Source organism: Erinaceus europaeus, chromosome 20 (assembly GCF_950295315.1).
Source record: "Erinaceus europaeus chromosome 20, mEriEur2.1, whole genome shotgun sequence".
NCBI classification, from domain to species: domain Eukaryota; kingdom Metazoa; phylum Chordata; class Mammalia; order Eulipotyphla; family Erinaceidae; genus Erinaceus; species Erinaceus europaeus.
Genome location: NC_080181.1, coordinates 37,385,728 through 37,405,135, shown reverse-complemented (window position 1 = coordinate 37,405,135; position 19,408 = coordinate 37,385,728). Strand labels below are relative to the sequence as shown.

Genomic DNA, 19,408 nt, shown 5'->3' with positions numbered 1-19,408 from the left:
AGTACAGATTCACATGGGCAAGAAACTAATGGGTATTATTGACCTCTCTGAGCAAAGAGTGGGACAGCTCTCTCAGTCTTGCATATCCCCACCCCAGCTAAAGGTCAATTTATTTGGGGCTTAGGCAAGAGGCAAGGGCACAGAGGAGAGGAGAACCTGTGTGCTGGAGGGGCCCACAGCTCGCCGGGGCACTTTGATGTCGAAGCCACTCTTGGGGTCCTTCTCTCCACGCAGGGCCGGGTCATTGAAGGGCTCATGTCCTGTCTCCCAGTCACACACAGTCTTCCTGATGGCCTGCAGGACACTAACCAACCATGTCTGGTTAGCAGTTAAGGCCCAGATCACTGACACTGATCACATACACAGTACCCCAGGCCTGCCTACTAGCCACCTCTTTCACACACTCACAGGACCTGAGCAGCATCGGGTGGGGAGGGGTACAACATTACAACAAAAAGGTAATTAGTTAGTTCAATGCATAGTTTTGTTTTCTGTGGACCTGGGGCCTTGACAGACAGAGAGAAAAAGAAAGAAAGAAAGAGAGAAAGAAAGAAAAAAAGAAAGGAAGGAAGGAAGGAAGGAAGGAAGGAAGAAAGAAAGAAAGAAAGAAAGAAAGAAAGAAAGAAAGAAAGAAAGAAAGAATAGAGAAGGAGGAGGAGGAGTGACACCTTTGATGCGGTGTCAGGACTTGAGCTTGGGCTGTACATTGCGGCAAAGCATACCCCTATCACCAGAGTGCTCCGTGTGGTCCTCAATACAAAGTTCTTAAAAACAAGGGGATGGGTGGTGGCACACCTGGTTGAGCGTGGGGAAAGCTTTGCAAGTGGTGAAGCAGTCAGTGCTGCAGGCGTCTCTCTCCCTATCTCCCCCTTCCCTCTTGATTTCTAACTGTCTCTATCCAATAAATAAAGATAACAAAAAAAAAAAAAAAATCACACACACACACACACACACATATATATATATCTCAAAAGTTCTTAAAAACACAGCTTTGTTAGTAATGTCAGAATGTCAGAGTGTCTAACAGGGCTGTAGTCTGCACTGGTGAGCCGGAAAGGGACATTTTATGTCCATCATAAGAGTTGTGTTGGGGGTATCGCATAATGGTTATGCAAAGAGACTCTCATGCCTGAGGCTCTAAAATCCCAGGTTCAATCCCCTATGCCACCATAAGCCAGAGCTGCTCTGGTGTGTGTAAAAAAAAAAAAAAGTGTTAAGGAAAAGAAGAGAACAGACCTTTGAGCTGCTAATCCCTATTTCCTAAAAGAAACATGAACAGGGTTCCAAGTGTTTAAAGAGCACTGGAGGAACTACTCAGAGCAGACACCTCCATGGGCCATCCTGCTTCAGTAGGGAATGCTCTAGATACAACTCAAGTTATTCTATGAGACCACATCACATATTTTCACATACACCAGGTCTTTCACAATCAAATGAGGGGACTAACTTAGAACATTAACATCTCTACTACATACTAAAGGTGAGAGAGCAATTTGGTAAGTACCATAGGGTAAAACCAGGAGACAAGCATATTATGATGGAAAAATGTAAAGAAACAAAATGAAAATAATACATTGTGAGTCACTGTATGCTTCCTATTACATGATCAACTCTGAAACACAACTGATCATTAAGAGAAAAGTAGTTCATATATTTGGGGGCTACTCTCTAACTTAATCCAGCTTCCTAGTCTTATTCTCCTCTGACACCATCTTCTCAGAAAATACATTTAGTCTACCTGTAAGTTAACTATCAGGCAAAAATTAAAGTCATGTGCCCCTTGGAACATACCTAAAATAGACTTCCTAGCTTCTTCCCACATGAAGACCTCTAGTTTCATTTGCTTATTCCTACCTTTGGGTTCCTGTTTATTGAACTAGTTGCTTCATATGCTATCATGATGTCATTCTGACTTTCACAGGCAGACAATCTCACAAATGTGTCCCAGAATCTCACCTCCCCAGAGCCATACCCCACCAGGGAAAGACAAACAGGTTGGGTGTATGGATCGACCTGCCAATGTCCATGTCCAGCGGAGAAGCAACTACAGAAGCCAGAACCCCCACCTTCTGTACCCCATAAACAATTTTGGTCCATAATCCTAGAGAGGGATAAAGAATAAGGAACCGGGAGTCAGGTGGTAGCGTAGTGGGTTAAGCACACGTGGCACAAAGCGCAAGGATTAGCTTAAGGATCCCAGTTCAAGCTCCTGGCTCCCATCTGCAGGGGAGTCGCTTCATAGTAGGTGAAACAGGTCTGCAGGTGTTTATCTTTCTCTCCCTCTCCTCTCTTCATTTCTCTGTCCTATCTAACAACAACGAAATCAATAACAACAGCAATAACAACAACAACAGTAAAAAGACAACAAGGGCAACAAAAGGGAAAATAAATAAAATATATATTAAAAAAAGAATAGGGAACCTTCCAGTGGAGGGGAATGGGACACGAAAATCTGGTGGTGGGAGCTGTGTGGAATTGTACCCGTTATTTTACAATCTTGTTAATCACTATTACGTCACTAATAAAAAATTTAAAAAAGAAAGAAAAGTAGTCCAAGATCATAGTGGATTCGCTACACTATCTTTGTAGTTTACAACTATCTGTAGGGTAGGTCACAAGGAACAGAAAGTACTGAAGACAACACACTGTGAGAGGGCATGTTAGTATGTGTCCCTATAGGCCCGGGGGAAGAATCCAGGATACTTTGGGTCCCCAGACTGCTGAGACACTTTGTAGTAGATTTACTGTCTGTTACGGAAGCTAATCACTGGATCCACTGCAACACACTAAGGAAAAGAGTAACCAAGAAGGGATCTGTAGCTGAAGGGAAATGTACTAAGTATATTTATTTAATGTACTAAGTATATTAATATGTACTAAGTATATTAAATGTACTAAGTATATTAAATGTACTAAGTATATTAAATGTACTAAGTATATTTATTTAATTTAGTGGCTGTTATAGACCTTAACTTATACTATGATCTTGCAGGCTGAGCACAGGGGCATATATGCAGCAGGCTGACCTCTGAATGACGTTCTTTTTCTTCTTGATGGCCTGCCGCAATGGCTCCCTGAGAGTGACCTGGGAGAAGTCCTGCAGCGCAGCATAGATGGTGTGGCGGATGGCATGATTGAACACACTCTCCATTCTGCCCATCAGCACCTGTAAGCCTTTGATCATGGCAATCACCTGTGGAGGAATATGTGACTTTCAGCACGACAGAAAATGACAGGAGAGGTTAGGACATAGTTCATTACTGGGTGGCACTGAGTTCTGAAATACCCAGTGTGGGTGGGCCAGAGGCTGTTTTCCTCTGTACACAACATCACACTCTGACCTGCATTTTGACTCTGCAGCTGCTGCCCACAGCTGCCTTTATTAGCACCTGAGAACAGGGACAGGTGTGTGGCACCTGGGTCGATAGGCCCATAACTGACTGAAAACACTCCCATATTCATTAGGGTATACTCTACTGGGAAGGGCTTAACAAAATCCCAAAGGTAAATAGCCTGGAAGAAAATGCACTGAGCTACTTACAGTGTGTTTCTGAACAGCTTTATACATGAAATTGTCCTCAATGCATATGTGAATGCATTCAATTCAATTTAATTTAATTTAATTTCAATGCAATGTGAATCTTCAATTTATTTCTTTCTGTATTTCCTTTCTTCCTTTCATTATTATTATTATTATTATTGATGATTTGTGTTGTTTTACTAATGAGAGGAGAAAACAGGGACATTTCTACTTAAAGAAAGCATATGCCCCCTTCAAATTCAAATCAGAGGCAAACCAATTTAAAGGGTTTGAATACTATGCATTAAAATTTATGGAGAACAGAACTGTAGGGCTGGCAAAATAGCCATCTCAACAGCTCCAGATCCATTATTTCTTTCCTTCCTTTCTTTCTTTTCTGTCTTTCTTTCTTAAAGACAGAAACAGAAGCAAAGAGAGAGTGAGAGAGCAAAAGAGATTGCAGCAGTAAAGCTCCCTTCAATGTTCTGGTGGCCAGGCTCAAACCTGGATCACATACATGACAAAGCAGCACAATATCCAAGTGAGCTATTTCACCAGCCCTACAGTTTCACTTTTTTGCATGTGGATGGCTAGTTGCTCAAGTACTACTAGTGGAAAAGGAAGGCTTTCCTCATTGAATTGCTTTCACACCCTTGATGCAAATTAGTGGACTATAAATTCTGGATCCTTGGTTCTATTTCATCAATTCTGTAAACTGTGGTAGTGTCTGCTCCCCTCTCTCTTTCTCTCTCTCCTTATTTCCCACTTACATCTTAATTTCTCCATCTTTGTCCAAAATCTTTACATACTTTGACTCGGCAACTCCTCTACCTGACCAATTTGCCATGTGACTAAGAGACCCCTCCCAGTGGCCTAATCACTGACCTTACTGCTATTTTCTTAAACACAGCTGAAGGGCCAGGTGATAGCACTTGTCACCATGCAAAAGGGTCTGGGTTCAAGTCCACTTGAACCCAGACCCTTGCACTTGCAGGGAGGGAAGTTTAACAAGTGGTGAAGCTGTGCCACAGGTGTCTCTCTTTCTCTCTATCACCCCTTTCCCTCTGAATTTCTCCTTGTTTCTACCCAATAAATAAAAATAAAATCAATGATATATAAAAGATTAACATAGTTAATTCAAAATAGCGCAGACAGAAAGGTATTTGGGTAAGGAGAGACAAACTTACCACTGGATTAGGACACAGAGCAGAAATGCATCTTCACATCAACTGATTCACAACAGAATGAGGTGATGGGGAGTAGAGGGTGGGGGGAGGGCAGGGATGGTTTCATAAACTAGTTTTGGAGAATTTCAGATGGAAATATGAAATGCATAATCAAAGTGTCCAGACACACAAACATTTTCTTAAAGATAGGAAAAGTAAAACTAAAGGCAAAACAAACAAACAAAACCCCCTAATGATATTGAGAACTTCGACTTAGCAAACACTCCTGAAAACAGTGTGCCCTGTGACTCAAATGAATAGTGACCAGCCTGTCAGGTCCTGTCCTCTTGTATTCCTGAACTAAGACAAACTGCTCTTTACTCCCCAATCCTCCTGGGGAAGCGTCAACACAAAGACAGTGTTTTTTTGTTCTGACAATTATCGACAAAAGCAAAGAACTACACTAAAGTAGTGACATACAACAGACAGCTTACTCATGCTTTTGCCTTTGCTTCTAAAAGGGAAGAGAGTTTAAGGCCAGAGTCAAGGAGAAAGAGAAAGCAGGCAAACTGTACCTCCACCAGAGCGAACTTCTCCTCACTGGTGTAGTTGTAGCGGGTGGCGCGCTCGTATTCCTCTGCGTTGTCAGGACAGTCCTTGTTGGAGTATTTGTCCGTTGGGTGCACAAGTTTCCATGAATACTGATGTGATTAGAGACAGGGGAGATGTCACACTGAATGCTACATTTACATGCCAGTCTGACTCACACATACAATGCCAGACACAGCCGCTGGAAGGTCAGCTCTCTTGTATCTGCTGCGTCTGTAGGTCACACACATGGATCTGTACTCCACACAAGCCTCTGCACACTACTCATGCACACACATCCACATGCCCCCACACTCTACACCCATAATCATGTCTATCCATTCACATCCATACATGTTCACATACAAGTGCACAAAGCTTTTACACACATACATACCCATGCATATAAGCTCACACACCACTTCTGTAAAACTGCAAAACATTCTGGCCATGTGACAACAGGAGATTAACATCAGTTAAAATGGCCTGGATATTTTGTGCTCAATGTGAAGACTATATGCACTTCATCACCATTTATAACAAGATTTAGGACTGGAGAGACAGCACCAGTATTAGTATAACAGACTTTCATGCCTGAGACTCTGTAGAACCAGGTTCAATCCCTGGCAGCACCATAAACCAGAGCTGAGCAGCACTATTGTAAAGAAATAAGTTAAAACAAGCATTAGCCTTTGAAATAACCATATGCTCATCTAGTTAAATAAATTCTATCTAGCCAAAATAATGACAGAAGGGAGTATCTATGTTTTACAGGTATCCAAATCTATGGGCATGATATAAGACTACATTAGCAACACTAAACAAAGAAATAAATGACTGGACCTCCAGAAGTGTTTATAGAAATGTTCACAGGGACCCTGGTCTCCAACTGTTGGAGGGGAGTTTCATGAGTAGTGAGGCAGGACTGCTTTCTCTCCACCTCTATCCCCCTCTTTTCCCACCCTAATACCCCAATATTTCTCTGTCCCATCAAATAGAAGATTAAAAAAAGGAAAATAAATGCCTACTAGGAGAATGGAGTTGTTATGCAGGCACCAATACCCATCAATAACCTTATTGGTAATTAAAAACACAGAAAGAGAGAACTAGGGGCCAGGTGATGGTGCACTGAGTTAAACGCACATAATATGAAGCCCAAGGATCCATGCAAGGAACCCTGTTTAAGCCCCTGGCTCCCCACCTGCAGGGGGGGGGGGGGTCACTTCACAAGCAGTAAAGCAGGTCTGCAGGTGGCTATCTTTCTCTCCCCCTCCTCTCTGTTGTTATTGGATAATTAAGTATCCAGTAACAACAACAAAAATGGAAAAAATGGCCTCCAGGAGCAGTGGATTTATAGTACAGGCACCTCCAGGGATAACCCTGGAGGCAGAGAGTGAGAGTGAGAGTGAGAGGGAGAGACAAGTAAAAATCACGGGGGCCAGGCAGTGGCGCACTGGTTGAGTGCCCATGTCACCATGTACAAGGACCTGGATTCAAGCCCGCAACTCCCCACCAGAAGGGAAGCTTCACAAGTGGTAAATCAGGTCAATAAGTGTTTCTCTTTGTCCATCTCTCTGTCTCCCCTGACCTCTCAATTTCTATCTGTCCTGTCAAATAAAAAGGAGGGGGAGGAAAAATGGCTGCCAGGAGCAGTGGATTTTTAGTCCCGGCACTGAGCCCCAGCAATAGCACTTGGTGGCAATAAAAAAAAAAGCCAATCATTATATGAACATGAATATAATCAATATGTTTGAAAAGATGAGACCACTAATTGTAACAAACACAAATAAAACTAACACACTTTAATAAAATTTAAATTATGTAAGTATTTTGTGGTGAGGTGGTGGTGCAGTGGTTAAAGTACTGGACTCATGCATGGAGGTCCTGAGTTCAATCTCTGGTATCAAATGTGTCAGAGCAATGCTCTGGTTCTTTCTCTCTCTCCAATTAATGATAAGCAAATAAATACATAAATATTTAAACACAGTAAGTCCTCAACACTGTCAGTTGTAAAGTGACTTTACATAATATAGAAATGACATATAATGAAATCAGGTCCTCAAATAAGTAATTTTGTTCCACAGTTCAAGGTACTCTTCTCACTCATCAACATTATAATAAAATAGTGTTAGTTGAGGAAATGCTGTTTACTCTTATTTCCAGGGACAACGGTAAAAAGAAAATTCACTCAATCAAAACAAACAAACAAAGTGAATCCCCCCCCCCCAAGAAAAAGAAAAAGTTTCCTGCCCTTCTGAACAGAAGTAAGCAGAGTACCTACCACTTCCATGACGTGAGCACTCCACTGGGATAGGAGCTGCAGGCCCTGCAGCGCCAGGTCGAACAACTTCCGGTACTCAGCATCTGTCTTCTGAGCTTCCTGGCGACCTGACCCTGTGACAACCTGCAGTAGAGACATGAACATGGAGAAGTTGTTCTTCATCCAGAAAAAATATACTTGCATCTTTGCTCTGCAATTCATCAAGATCCTTCAAGAAACTACACTTGCAGAATTCAGAAATGACACAGTCTGACACTTCACTCTGCAGAACACTGGCAGATGCACAGCAGGAACTTGGAGCCACAGAGGGATCACATCTGGAGAAACCTCCGGGGCACTCCCCTCCAGGGAAACATGCATACTGTGTTAACAGCTTATGTCAAACCTGCAAAGACACAGGTTGGAGGGGACAGCAGACTTATTTGAGCTTTTTTTTTTTTTTTTTTTTTTTTTGCCTCCAGGGTTATTGCTGTGGCTTGGTGCCTGCACCACGCACGAATCCACTGCTCCTGGAGGCTATTTTTTCCCCTTTTGTTGCCCTTGTTGTTTTATCATTGTTGTGGTTATTATTATTGTTGTTACTGATGTTGTTGGATAGGACAGAGAGAAATGGAGAGAGGAAGGGAATACAGAGAGGGAGAGAAAGATAGTGCCTGCAGACCTGCCTCACCACTTGTGAAGCAACCCCCCCTGCGGTCGGGAGCGGGAGCTCGAACTGGGAGCTTGCACTTTGCACCATGTGTGCTTAACCCACTGCACTACCACCCGACCCCCCAAACCTTCTTTTTAATCACATAGTTTATTTAAAATCTTATGGGATAAAACTATTTTTTTTAGGGGGGGAAGCAATCCCTAAAACTTTAAGCAAAATGAAACTATGAGCTATATTGTGGATTGGTGTCATATCTACACAGAGGAACCAACTAGTATTAGTGGCTGACATTAGATATTCGACATTAAGCTTTTGATGCTGGAGCCTCCATTTCCCAAGATATTCGTCTCAGAGGCTGGAGAACAGCTATGTTGGTAAGAGTAGTTTGTAAGACTGAGGTTCCCAGCTAATCCCTGGTGTTGTACATACCAGAATGGTGCTCTGGCTCCTCCCTTTCTCCCCTTCTCTATATCATATGAAATAAGTACGGTTTGTAAGTTTAATGATAAAGAGCCTGGGAGCTAGCATAAGCAGTTACGCAAGTGACTTTCAAACCTGAGTTTCAATCCCTGGCACTATCATAAGACAGAGCTGAGTAATGCTCTGGTTAAAATAAGTAAGTAAGGGTGGCACACGGTTGAGTGCACGTTACCATGTGCAAGTACTGGGTTCAAGCCCCCCAGTCTCCACTTGCAAGGGGAGAGCTTCACAAGTGGTGCAGCAGTGTTGCAAGGTGTTTCTCTGTCCCTTTCTATCCCCAATTTCTCTCTGTCCTATCAAATAAAAATTAAAAAAATAAGTAAATAATTAGTTTAATAGTGGATGAAAAAGACATCCATATCAAATAAACATTGTACACTACAACCAGATAAAAGGTCAAGCTGCTCCACCCTGTGAACTTCCCCTTCTAGAAAACTCTGGGTCACCAGATAATAACTGACTTTTTTTCCCCCTCTCAGACTCTAATTTCTACTCTTTTGTTTGAAAGTCACCACTGATTAGTGAATCCCCCAAACTCCAAGCACTGCAAGTCAACTCCAATAAAGGTAGAATCTCAAGGCTACTCTCCCTCCTGCTTTCTATCTGTGCCCTCACTGTAATGATCTGTGTGGTCTAGAGAGGTGAGCAATGTACAGTGTTTTTTCCAAAGCTCTTGGTGGTAGTTCCTGAGGTATGTGTCATAAACGTAAGGACTATAAGGGACATCCCAGTCACAAATAAGACACTAGTTAGAGAAAGGGGCGGGGGGTGTGAGAAGAAGGGAGGGCTAGGTAGTCACATGTGGTATGGTTTCAAGAAGGCATAATCAATAAGCTGAGACTTTTTGTAACTAAGAAGTTTGTTTTCTTTTATTATGTATTTTTAACTTTTTTATATATGTCTATTGACTAGAGACAGTCAGAAATCAAGAGGGATGAGGGAGATAAAGAGGAAGAGAGACAACACTGCTAAGCTCTCCCCCTGCAGGTGGGAAATGGGGGCTCAAACCTGGGTCCTTGAGCACCGTAATATGCACTTAACCAGGTGCACTACTGTCTGGCCACCAATAAACTGAAGCTTACTATAAAGCAAACCACTTCAAGGGACTGAAAAACAATGAGCACAGGGGAGGTGCCTCAGCAGGGAAAATACCTGCCCTCAAGGTATAAGCCCCTGGATTTAATCCTCAGCACCACATGGAATCAATACAGACATAACGGGAAAAGAAAAGTGTAGCTGAGGTGCTAATGCACCGGGCTGAGCACACATGTTACAATGTGGAAGGACCTGGGTTCAAGCCCCCAGTCCCCACCTGCAGGAAGAAAGCTTCGAGATCAGTGAAGCAGTGCTGCAGCTGTCTTTCTGTCTCTTTCCCTCTCTCTTCTTTCCCTCTTGATTTCTCTGTCTGTATCCAATCAATAAAAAATGTTAAAAAAGGAAGTCGGGTGTAGCGCAGCAGGTTAAGTGCACGTGGCGCAAAGCCAAGGGCTGGCGTAAGGATCCCGGTTCGTGTCCCCGGCTCCCCACCTGCAGGGGAGTCGTTTCACAGGCGGTGAAGCAGGTCTGCAGGTGTCTCCCTTTCTCTCCCCCTCTCTGCCTTCCCCTCCTCTCTCCATTTCTCTCTGTCCTATCCAACAACAACAACAATAATAATAACTACAACAATAAAACAACAAGGGCAACAAAAAGGGAATAAATAAAATAAGTATTTAAAAAAAAGTTAAGAAAAATAAAATAACTGCAAAACAAATCTTAGTTTAGAGGGGCCAGGTGGTGGCGCAGCTGGTTGAGCACACGTTACAATGCACAAGGACCCAGGTTCAAGCCCCAGTCCCCAACTTCAGGGAGAAAGCTTTATAAATGGTAAATCAGTGCTTCAGGTGTCTCTGTCCCTCTCTATCTCCCCCTTCCTTTTAATATTTGGCTGTATCTATCCAATCAATAAATAAAAATAATTTTAAAAATTTAATCTTATTTTAGTAGGTCTACCATTATTCCAATATACTATTATAATATATAGTGCATGCCCATTTGTCAGTAGAAGATACATTCTAAGGTCACCAGTGGATGTGTGAAACTGCACAATAGAAACTCCATGGGAGTTGGGTGGTAGCATAGTGGGTTAAGTGCACATGACATGAAGCACAAGGACCGGCTTAATGATCCCGGTCCAAGCACCCGGCTCCTCACCTGCAGCAGAGTCGCTTCACAAGCGGTGAAGCAGGTCTGCAGGTGTCTATCTTTCTCTACCCTCTCTGTCTTTCCTTCCTCTCCCCATTCTCTCTGTCCTATCTAACAACAAAGATGACATCAACAACAATAATAACTACAACAATAAAAAACAAGGGCAACAAAAGGGAAAATATTTTTAAAAATTAAAAAAAAAACTCCACTAGCTCTGTGTATTCCTATACATACCTACTTATAACAAAGTCTGACTTATAAATTAGCTACTAGTACATTAGTAAATTAGTAATACTAGTAAATTAGTATAGTGGCTAGAGTGCTGGACTAATAATCTTGAGCTCCTAAACTCAAAATCCTGAGTTTGCTTCCCAGAATTGCACATGCCAAAGTAATGCTCTGACTCTCCCTTTCTCCTTTCTATAGTTAATATTTTTTAAATGTGTATGCAAGACACAGTAAGAGACTAGTAGTAATAGGTATACAACACAGTAATTATAACAATGAACTATAATTTATGTAACTATACTCTCAAAATATCATTATATACATAACATTTTTAGACTGCAGTAACTAAAACTGGAAAATGAAAGCAGAGAAAAAGAGGAACAACTGCACTCCAGTACAGAATTATATTGTTTACAGCATTCAAATTGTTATTAGAAAACATTATAGGGTACGTGGTAGTGCAATTGGTTGATTGCACATGTTACAATGCTCAGAGCCAGTTCAAGCCCCCAGTCCCCACCTACGGGGAAAGCTTCATGAGTGGTGAAGCAGTGTTGCAGGTATATCTCTCCTCCTCTTTCACTCCATTCCCTCTTGATTTCTGGCTGTCTCTATCCAATAAATAAATAAAGATAATAATTTTTTTTAAAGATTAAAAAAGAAAACATTATATATTAGAATTTACAATTTCATTGTTCCTGGTAATTATATTATTATTAGCAGTGCTGTTAATACTGTTTTGGGACTGCTCAGGGTATTTTAAAACACCAAGTCAAAACACATTGAAAATTATAAAGAACCTGGATTTTTCAGCATGAAAGAAAAAAGAAAAAGGGGCCGGGCAGTAGCATTGTGGGTTAAGCACACATGGCGCGAAGCACAGGGACTGGAGTAAATTCTAATGGAACATATATTTAGATGTAGAATAAAATAAATCTTATCCATTCCTAAAAAAATATATAAGAAATTAAAAAAAAAAAAAAAACACTATCAAGAGAGGCAGCACAGTGCTAGAGTGCAGGACTTGCACGCATGAAGTCCAGAGCTTATTTTCCCCGGATATCAAACATACTAGAATGATACTCTGATTCTCATCATTAAAAAACTATTTAATTAAAAAGTAAAACATGGGAGTCAGTGGTAGCATAGCAGGCTAAGTGCAGATAGCGCAAAGCGCAAGGACTGGCGAAAAGAACCCAGTTCGAGCCCCCGGCTCCCCACCTGCAGGGGAGTCACTTCACAAGTGGTGAAACAGGTCTGCAGATGTCTATCTTTCTTTCTCTCCTCCTCTCTGTCTTCCCCTCCTCTCTCCATTTCTATCTGTCCTATCCAATGACAGCAATAATAACAACAACAACAATAGACAACAAGGGCAACAAAAGGGAAGGGATAGCCTCCAGGAGCAGTGGATTCATCATGTAGGCACTGAGCCCCAGCGATAACCCTGGAGGCAAAAAAAAGGTGAGTGCACAGGGTGCAAAGTGCAAGGACCTGTGTAAGGATTCTGGTTCAAGCCCCCGGGTCCCCATCTGCAGGGGAGTCACTTCACAAACAGTGACGCAGGTCTGCAGGAGTCTCTCCTCCCCCTGTCTTCCCTTCCTCTCTCCATTTGTCTCTGTCCTATCCAAAAAACGACATCACAACAACAATAATAACCATCACAATGATAAAACAACAAGGGCAACAAAAAGGGAGAAAGATGGTCTCCAGGAGCAGTGGATTTGTGCTTGCACTGAGCTCCAGCAATAACCCTGGAGGCAAATAAAAGAAAAAGAAACTTAAGCAGCCTGACTTGAAAAACAATATTCAAGTGGTCTGGGAGATGGTACAGTGGATAAAGCACTGGATTCTCAAGCATGAGGTCCAGAGTTCAATTCTCAGCAGCACATGTTACCAGAGTGATGTCTGGTTCTCTCTCTCTCTCCTATCTTCATAAGTAAATAAATAAAGAAAATCTTTAAAAAATATTCAAAAAAGTCGAAAGGTCATTTTCAATGATGCTAGGGAATCTATTATTTTAACAGCTAAGACAAAAAGCGAAAGAAACCAGCTTGATCCAGCTGTAACCTAACTTCAGACCACTTCCTGCCTGACTCTTCAAAATGGCCCAGGAGACAGCACAGTGCATATGGCACTGAACTCTCAAGCATGAGGTCCCAACTGATCCTAAGCACTGCATGTGCCAAAGTGATACTCTAGTTCTCTCTGTCTCTCCCTCTCCCTCTCCCTCTCCCTCTCTCTCTCTCTCTCCCTTCCCCCATAAATACATCTTTGAAAAAACAAAAGTAAAAACTCCTCTCTATCCTGACCTTGAGATTGTGCCTCTAAGCACACTCCAATCATGATTCCTGTTCTTGACTCAATACTCTGCCTGACATTACAGCCCAATTATTTCTCAGCTGGCATTATTCACTACTTCTCTCTCTCTACTATTCTCTGATCCTGCCATCACTCTCTTGCCCACTGGATGTGAAGAAGTTGACACTCCCACTGCTCAGAGCATCTCCCACCCAGCCCAATCTTAAGCAGCACTGGTCTGGTCCATCTTTGGCAGGTGTAGGGAATATCCTTCAAACAACAAGCAAACAAAGTGGGAAGGAACTAAAAAGACCCACAGCTGAGGAGCTAGTACTCCTTCCTATAACCAACCCCAGGTTCCCCTCTTGGAGCCAAATGTCCCCCTACAGGCCACCTCCCTCTAGATACAAAGGTGTCCGTGAAACAGAATCACCCTTTTCTGCATCCCTCTCCCAGCAGTTTGGAACCAGGGGACCAGACAAGGACATAGTGACTTCATTTACAGTCTCCTCTCACTTCTTTCTTTATGGATCTCTACTACAGTTTTCTAAAAAACAAGATGCTTTTGGTACAGTTGATGACTGCTTTTAAAGTATTTGACACTGGTGCTGGGAAAATTGCTTACCCAGTAAAGTCACAACTTCTGTTCAAGGTGCTGGGTTAGAACCCCAGCACTATGTGGTTAGAAGCACAAAACTGGGAGTTGGGCGGTAGGTAGCACAGTGGATTAAGTGCAGGTGGCACAAAGCGCAAGGACCAGAGTAAGGATCCCGGTTTGAGCCCCCGGCTCCCCACTCACAAGGGAGTCGCTTCACAAGCAGTGAAGCAGGTTTGTAGGTATCTATCTTTCTCTTCCTCTCTCTATTTCTCTCTGTCCTGTCCAACAATGATGACATCAATAGTAACTACAACAATAAAACAACAAGGGCACAAAAAGGGAATAAATAAATAAATAAATAAATATTTAAAAAAAAAAAAAGAAGCACAAACTATGTGGGCACACCATGGACAATGAGGAGTAGGGTAGGGGTGGGAAATCTCCATGAATTGTGGAGCAAGCTAAAAGGTCTCTTCTCTCTCTCTCTCTCCACATATATAGAAATATCTTCTCTAGATCTATTTATATAGCTATATGTAGATAGATCTCTCATATATGTGTGTGTGTGTGTGTGTGTGTGTGTGTGTGTGTGTATTTCCTTTTCTTCCTTACTCTCGCTCATAATTTTTTTTAAAGATTTTATTTATTTATCATAAAGATAGGAGGATAGGAGGACAAAGAAAGAGACATCACTCTGGCACATGTGCTGCTGGGGATCGAACTCGGGACCTCATGTTTGAGAGTCCAAAGCTTTACCACTACACCACCTCCTGGACCACAAATTAAAAAAAAAATTTTTTTATTACTAGCCACTCAAGATAACTTACCTGGAAAGAGTACCTGCTTTGTCATGCACGGGACCCAGGTTTGAAGCCAGACCCCACTACATTGGAGGAAGCTTCACTGCTGTGGTGTCTTTCCCCTTCTTCCTCTATCTCTATTTATGTATCTGAGAAAAGTCACCCTGAAGCAGTGAAGGCCCAGCAATGGCATAATAACTGAATTAAATTTTAAAAGAAGTTAAAACAAGTTGGGCTCGAGAGGCTGCTCAGTGGAGTTACACAGGTGTGTTTTACACAGCTGATATTATGTGACATTGCTTCTCAAAGTGACCAACATTCATACATGGGTGTAGAGAGAATAGTGGCACCACAGGGCCCTCTGTGCTGGGAAGCCCAAGCTGAACAGCTCACCTCATTGTTGCTGTAGCGTGCCAGCTCTGAGATGAAGCGCATGTGGTCCTCCCGGATCTGAATCATCTGCTCACAGATGTTGTACTGCGGGCTGCTGCCAGAGGAGGTGCACGTCCACCTGGGGGCGGGAGGGAGGTGTGTGTCCCCTGTGGGCATTTGTACTGCATCACAGGGATGGGGTGGTGTGGACTCGTGTGGCAGATGCAGGGAGTGAGGGTCGACAGCCCTCTCAGGAACACCACATGCTGACTGGAACACAGAGGTTCACGGGCATATGAAATGCTGTCATTTCCTCAGATAGGAAATGTCTGTGCTTTGGAGAAAGAACCAGAATCTCTGCTTAATCAACAAATCTCTTGCTACAAAATGGAAAGATGTGCTGAATTTCAGGCATCTCACCACTCCTGAAAGGACCCTCTGGTGTATTACTAGCAAACTTTTTTTTTTTTTTTTTTTTTTTTTTTTTTGCCGTCAGTCACTGGGGCTTGGTCCTGGCACTTTTGGTGGCTTTTTAAAAAAATCCCCTTTCATTCAATAGGACAGAGAAAAAGTGAGTGGAGGACACCTGCAGACCTGCTTCACCATTTGTGAAACATCCATACTGCAGGTGAGGAGCTGGGTCCTTGTGCGTATCCTTAGGCATAGTACTATGTGCACTTAACTGAGTGCACCACCACCAGGCCCCCCCATTACAGGCTAACTTGATGGGAAAAGGTATTACCCACATGAGAAACAAACTACTGTAGCAAACACATCTGCCACAGACTCAGGGACTAAACCTATCCTTACTAAGACTGTACTGAAACTCAACATTATAGAAGAGAAAACACTAAGCAGAACTTGGACTGGAGCTGGTGTATTGCACCAAAGTAAAAGACTCTGGGGTGGGGGAGAGGGTTCAGGTCCTGGAACATGATGGCAGAGGAGGACCTAGTGGGGGTTAAATTGTTATGTGGAAAACTGGGAAATGTTATGCATGTACAAACTATTGCATTTTACTGTCAACTGTAAACCATTAATCCCCTAATAAAGAAAATTTTAAAAAAGTAAACCAACATTACTTGAAAGTTAGACTTGCTATAAACCATCTGTGTACACAAAACACCATTTAAAAAGTAAACAGACAGTGTCAAGTTATTGGGAGAGGAAAGTTGCAGGTGGAGAGATAGCTTACTGGGAAGGGTGTCTGTGTTACCATGCATGTGCCTAGCACCTCTGCACTGCTATGACAACAAAAAGAAAACTTCAATGCTATGGTATCACTCTATCTGAATGAAACAATGGCCTTGAGGCTGGCAGATAGCTCATTTAGTGGAACACACACTTTACCATGTACAGGAACCCCGATTCAAGGCCCCAGTTACTACATAGGAGCACCATGCAAAAAGAGAGCAGTACTGTGGTATCTTTCCCACTCTATCACAGAAAAAGAAAAAGTACATTAGGAGCCAGTGGAATCATACAGCCATAAGGAAAGGAGTATGCAAAGAAGCCTGCAAAAGTCAATCTATGTGCTAACAGCCTGTTAGGGTAGCAGCACTAGAGTATAATGCTCTTAGACCAGGTGGCCACATGGAAGGTAAAGCTAAGATCATGGAAAGCAGTACTTGTTCGAAGTCAGAGACTGAATTAGTGGCCAAAGTGGAGAGTATGAGTATGAGTATGAGTATGAGTTGAATATAACGTTGAATATGAGTATGAGTTGAATATAACGTAGATGAGGGCAAGTAGTAGTCCAGTTGGTCACATATCAGATCTAATGACTGATAAAAAATTATCAGCATGGGGGGGGTAGCGCAGCGGGTTAAGCGCACATGGCACAATACACAAGAACCAGCGTAATGATCCTGGTTCGAGCTCCTGGCTCCCCACCTGCAGGGGGTAGCTTCACAAGTTGTGGAGCAGGTCTGCAGGTGTCTGTCTTTCTCTCCAACTCTCAGCCTTCCCCTTCTCTCTCTCTGTCTCTGTCCTATCCAACAAGGACATCAATAACAACAAAAATAATAACCACAACAGCGATAAAAAAAAAAATGGCAACAAAAGGAAAAAAAATAGCCTCCAGGAGCAGTGGATTCATAGTGCATGCACCGAGCCCCAGCAATAACCCTGGTGGCCAATATATATATCAGCATGATAGAACACAAAAGTATTTGTATAGAACACAAGTATTTGTACCAGGTCTAAGGACATCTATAAATCCCAAACTTAATCTCCCCCCAATGTTTGCATGATCGTGAGGGCTTCAAGCTGTTAATTTTTCACTACCCCTCCCTGGCGACCAACATAGTTGACATGTGTCTTCTCCTTCATATGCCTGACATGTACTCAGTCTCAGACTGCAAATCATTATAGTATTTTCTCTATGAATTGTTAGTGTTTGTGTAAGAATGATTATGGTATAAAAGGAGACCCTCACTAGAGAAAGGGGTGCAGAATTTATGGTATGAGTCATTCTGTGCCTTATGCACCAATAACGCTGTTTTCCTGTTATAATTCTTTACCCACTGACTTCCAGCTTACAAAGAAGTAAGTTAGCAGAGATCTGCAAACTCAGCATGAGCCTAAAAAGGCCATCTTTTGTTAGGGCCCTAAGAGACATACAATGATATGTAGTTATTTTTTAACTTAATTTTTTTTTGTTGTTCTCTCCAGAACTTCACCACTTTGGTTTGACTTTTTCAGATAGAATGAGAAAGACAGGGAGTTGGGCAGTAACGCAGCGGGTTAAGCGCAAGTAGCGCAAAGGCAAGGACTGGCGTAAGGATCCCGGTTCGAGCCCGTGGCTCCCCCCCACCCCCCGCAGGGGAGTTGCTTCACAAGTGGTAGGTGTCTATCTTTCTCTCCCCCTGTCTTCCCCTCCTCTCTCCATTTGTCTCTGTCCTATCCAACAACAACAGCATCAACAACAACAACAATAACTACAATGATAAAATAACAAGGGCAACAAAAGGGAATAAATGAATACATAAATATTGAAAAAAAAGAATGAGAAAGACAGAGAGGGAGAGATACCACAGCACTAAAGCTTCCATAGTGCCACCATGCTCCCATGTGGTGTGCTGGGAATTCAAACTTCAATAGTGTGCATGGATCCCTCCCAGATGAGCTGCCACCCTGATTTACATTCTTTTTAAAATTGCCACTAGTGGTATCTCTGGGGTTCAGTGCGGCCACAGGAGTCCACCACTCTTGGTGGCTATTTTCTTTTCTTCCCATTTATTTATTTTTAGTTTTTTATTTGATAGAACAGAGAGAAATTGAGAGGGGGAAGAGAAGTAGAGGGGAAGAGGGGAAGAGACAACTGAAGACATGCTTCACTGCTTATGAAGTGTCCCTCCTGTAGGTGGGGGGGCTGGGGCTGGAACCTGGGTCCTTGTGCATAGCAACGTGTGCTTGACTGGATGTGCCATTGCCTGCCTCCCCCAACATAGATTTTTTAAAGAGTTGTTTACAAAAGAAGCAAAGAAGAGCAGATGACAGAGACCCCAAAGAGCCTAGTGTTTACAGTTTGCCGCATCTATGTTTATCAAAGTTCTGGCTGAACCTGCACACATGCTGGGACATGCCAGACAAAAGAATCCTGGGGGATTTAACTGGTTATGTGGAATCTACAATAAATATACACTGTCTACCTGAAGCTTGAACAAGGCAGAAGCTAGGAGTTTCAACCCCATTTTTCAGTTACACAGGGTGGGAACCTGGGGCCCCACACCTTAGTTCTGCACTCTGCCTAGTAGTGTTCAAATCTTTCTCAAGAAACAAACACATTAAAAAAAAAAAGTGTGGGGGATATTCTTATCACTTCTCACTATCCCCAATCCCTATCTACTAGTCTACTTTTTGTCTCTGTAGATTTTCCCTATTTGCCTATTCTGGACCTTTTATATATCTACAAAACAGAACTATACACAAAAAAAAAAAGAAAGAAAATCTATATGATTCTCCCCCCCAAAAAAAACCTAACTGATAACACAGACAATCAATTAACACATGCTTTAGATATAGAGATACAAGACTGATGAAGAGGAACAATGAAATAAAAAAATCAACCAATGGACATAGATAATAAAACTAAGATTAGGAAGCTGGGTGGTGGTACACCCAGTTAAGCATACATATCACCATGTGGAAGGACCCAGGTTTGAGCTCCCAATCCTCATGTGCACGCGAAACACTTCATGAGCAGTGAAGTGAGTCTACAGGTTATCTATTTTTCTCTC

At 42.4% G+C, this 19,408-nt stretch overlaps 1 protein-coding gene across 2 annotated transcripts in view; it reads right to left on the bottom strand.

The window, feature by feature from the left end:
* Positions 1 to 19,408, bottom strand: part of CYFIP1 (cytoplasmic FMR1 interacting protein 1) — a 114,059-nt gene that overhangs the window by 57,475 nt on the left and 37,176 nt on the right. For both annotated transcript variants that reach the window (XM_060179242.1, XM_016192858.2), the window contains 5 exons: positions 15,189 to 15,306; positions 7,556 to 7,678; positions 5,262 to 5,387; positions 3,027 to 3,193; positions 157 to 304 (listed from right to left, as the gene is read on the bottom strand). In XM_060179242.1, the coding sequence (XP_060035225.1) occupies positions 157 to 304; positions 3,027 to 3,193; positions 5,262 to 5,387; positions 7,556 to 7,678; positions 15,189 to 15,306 (682 nt within the window). The remainder of the gene's footprint in view (positions 1 to 156; positions 305 to 3,026; positions 3,194 to 5,261; positions 5,388 to 7,555; positions 7,679 to 15,188; positions 15,307 to 19,408) is intronic.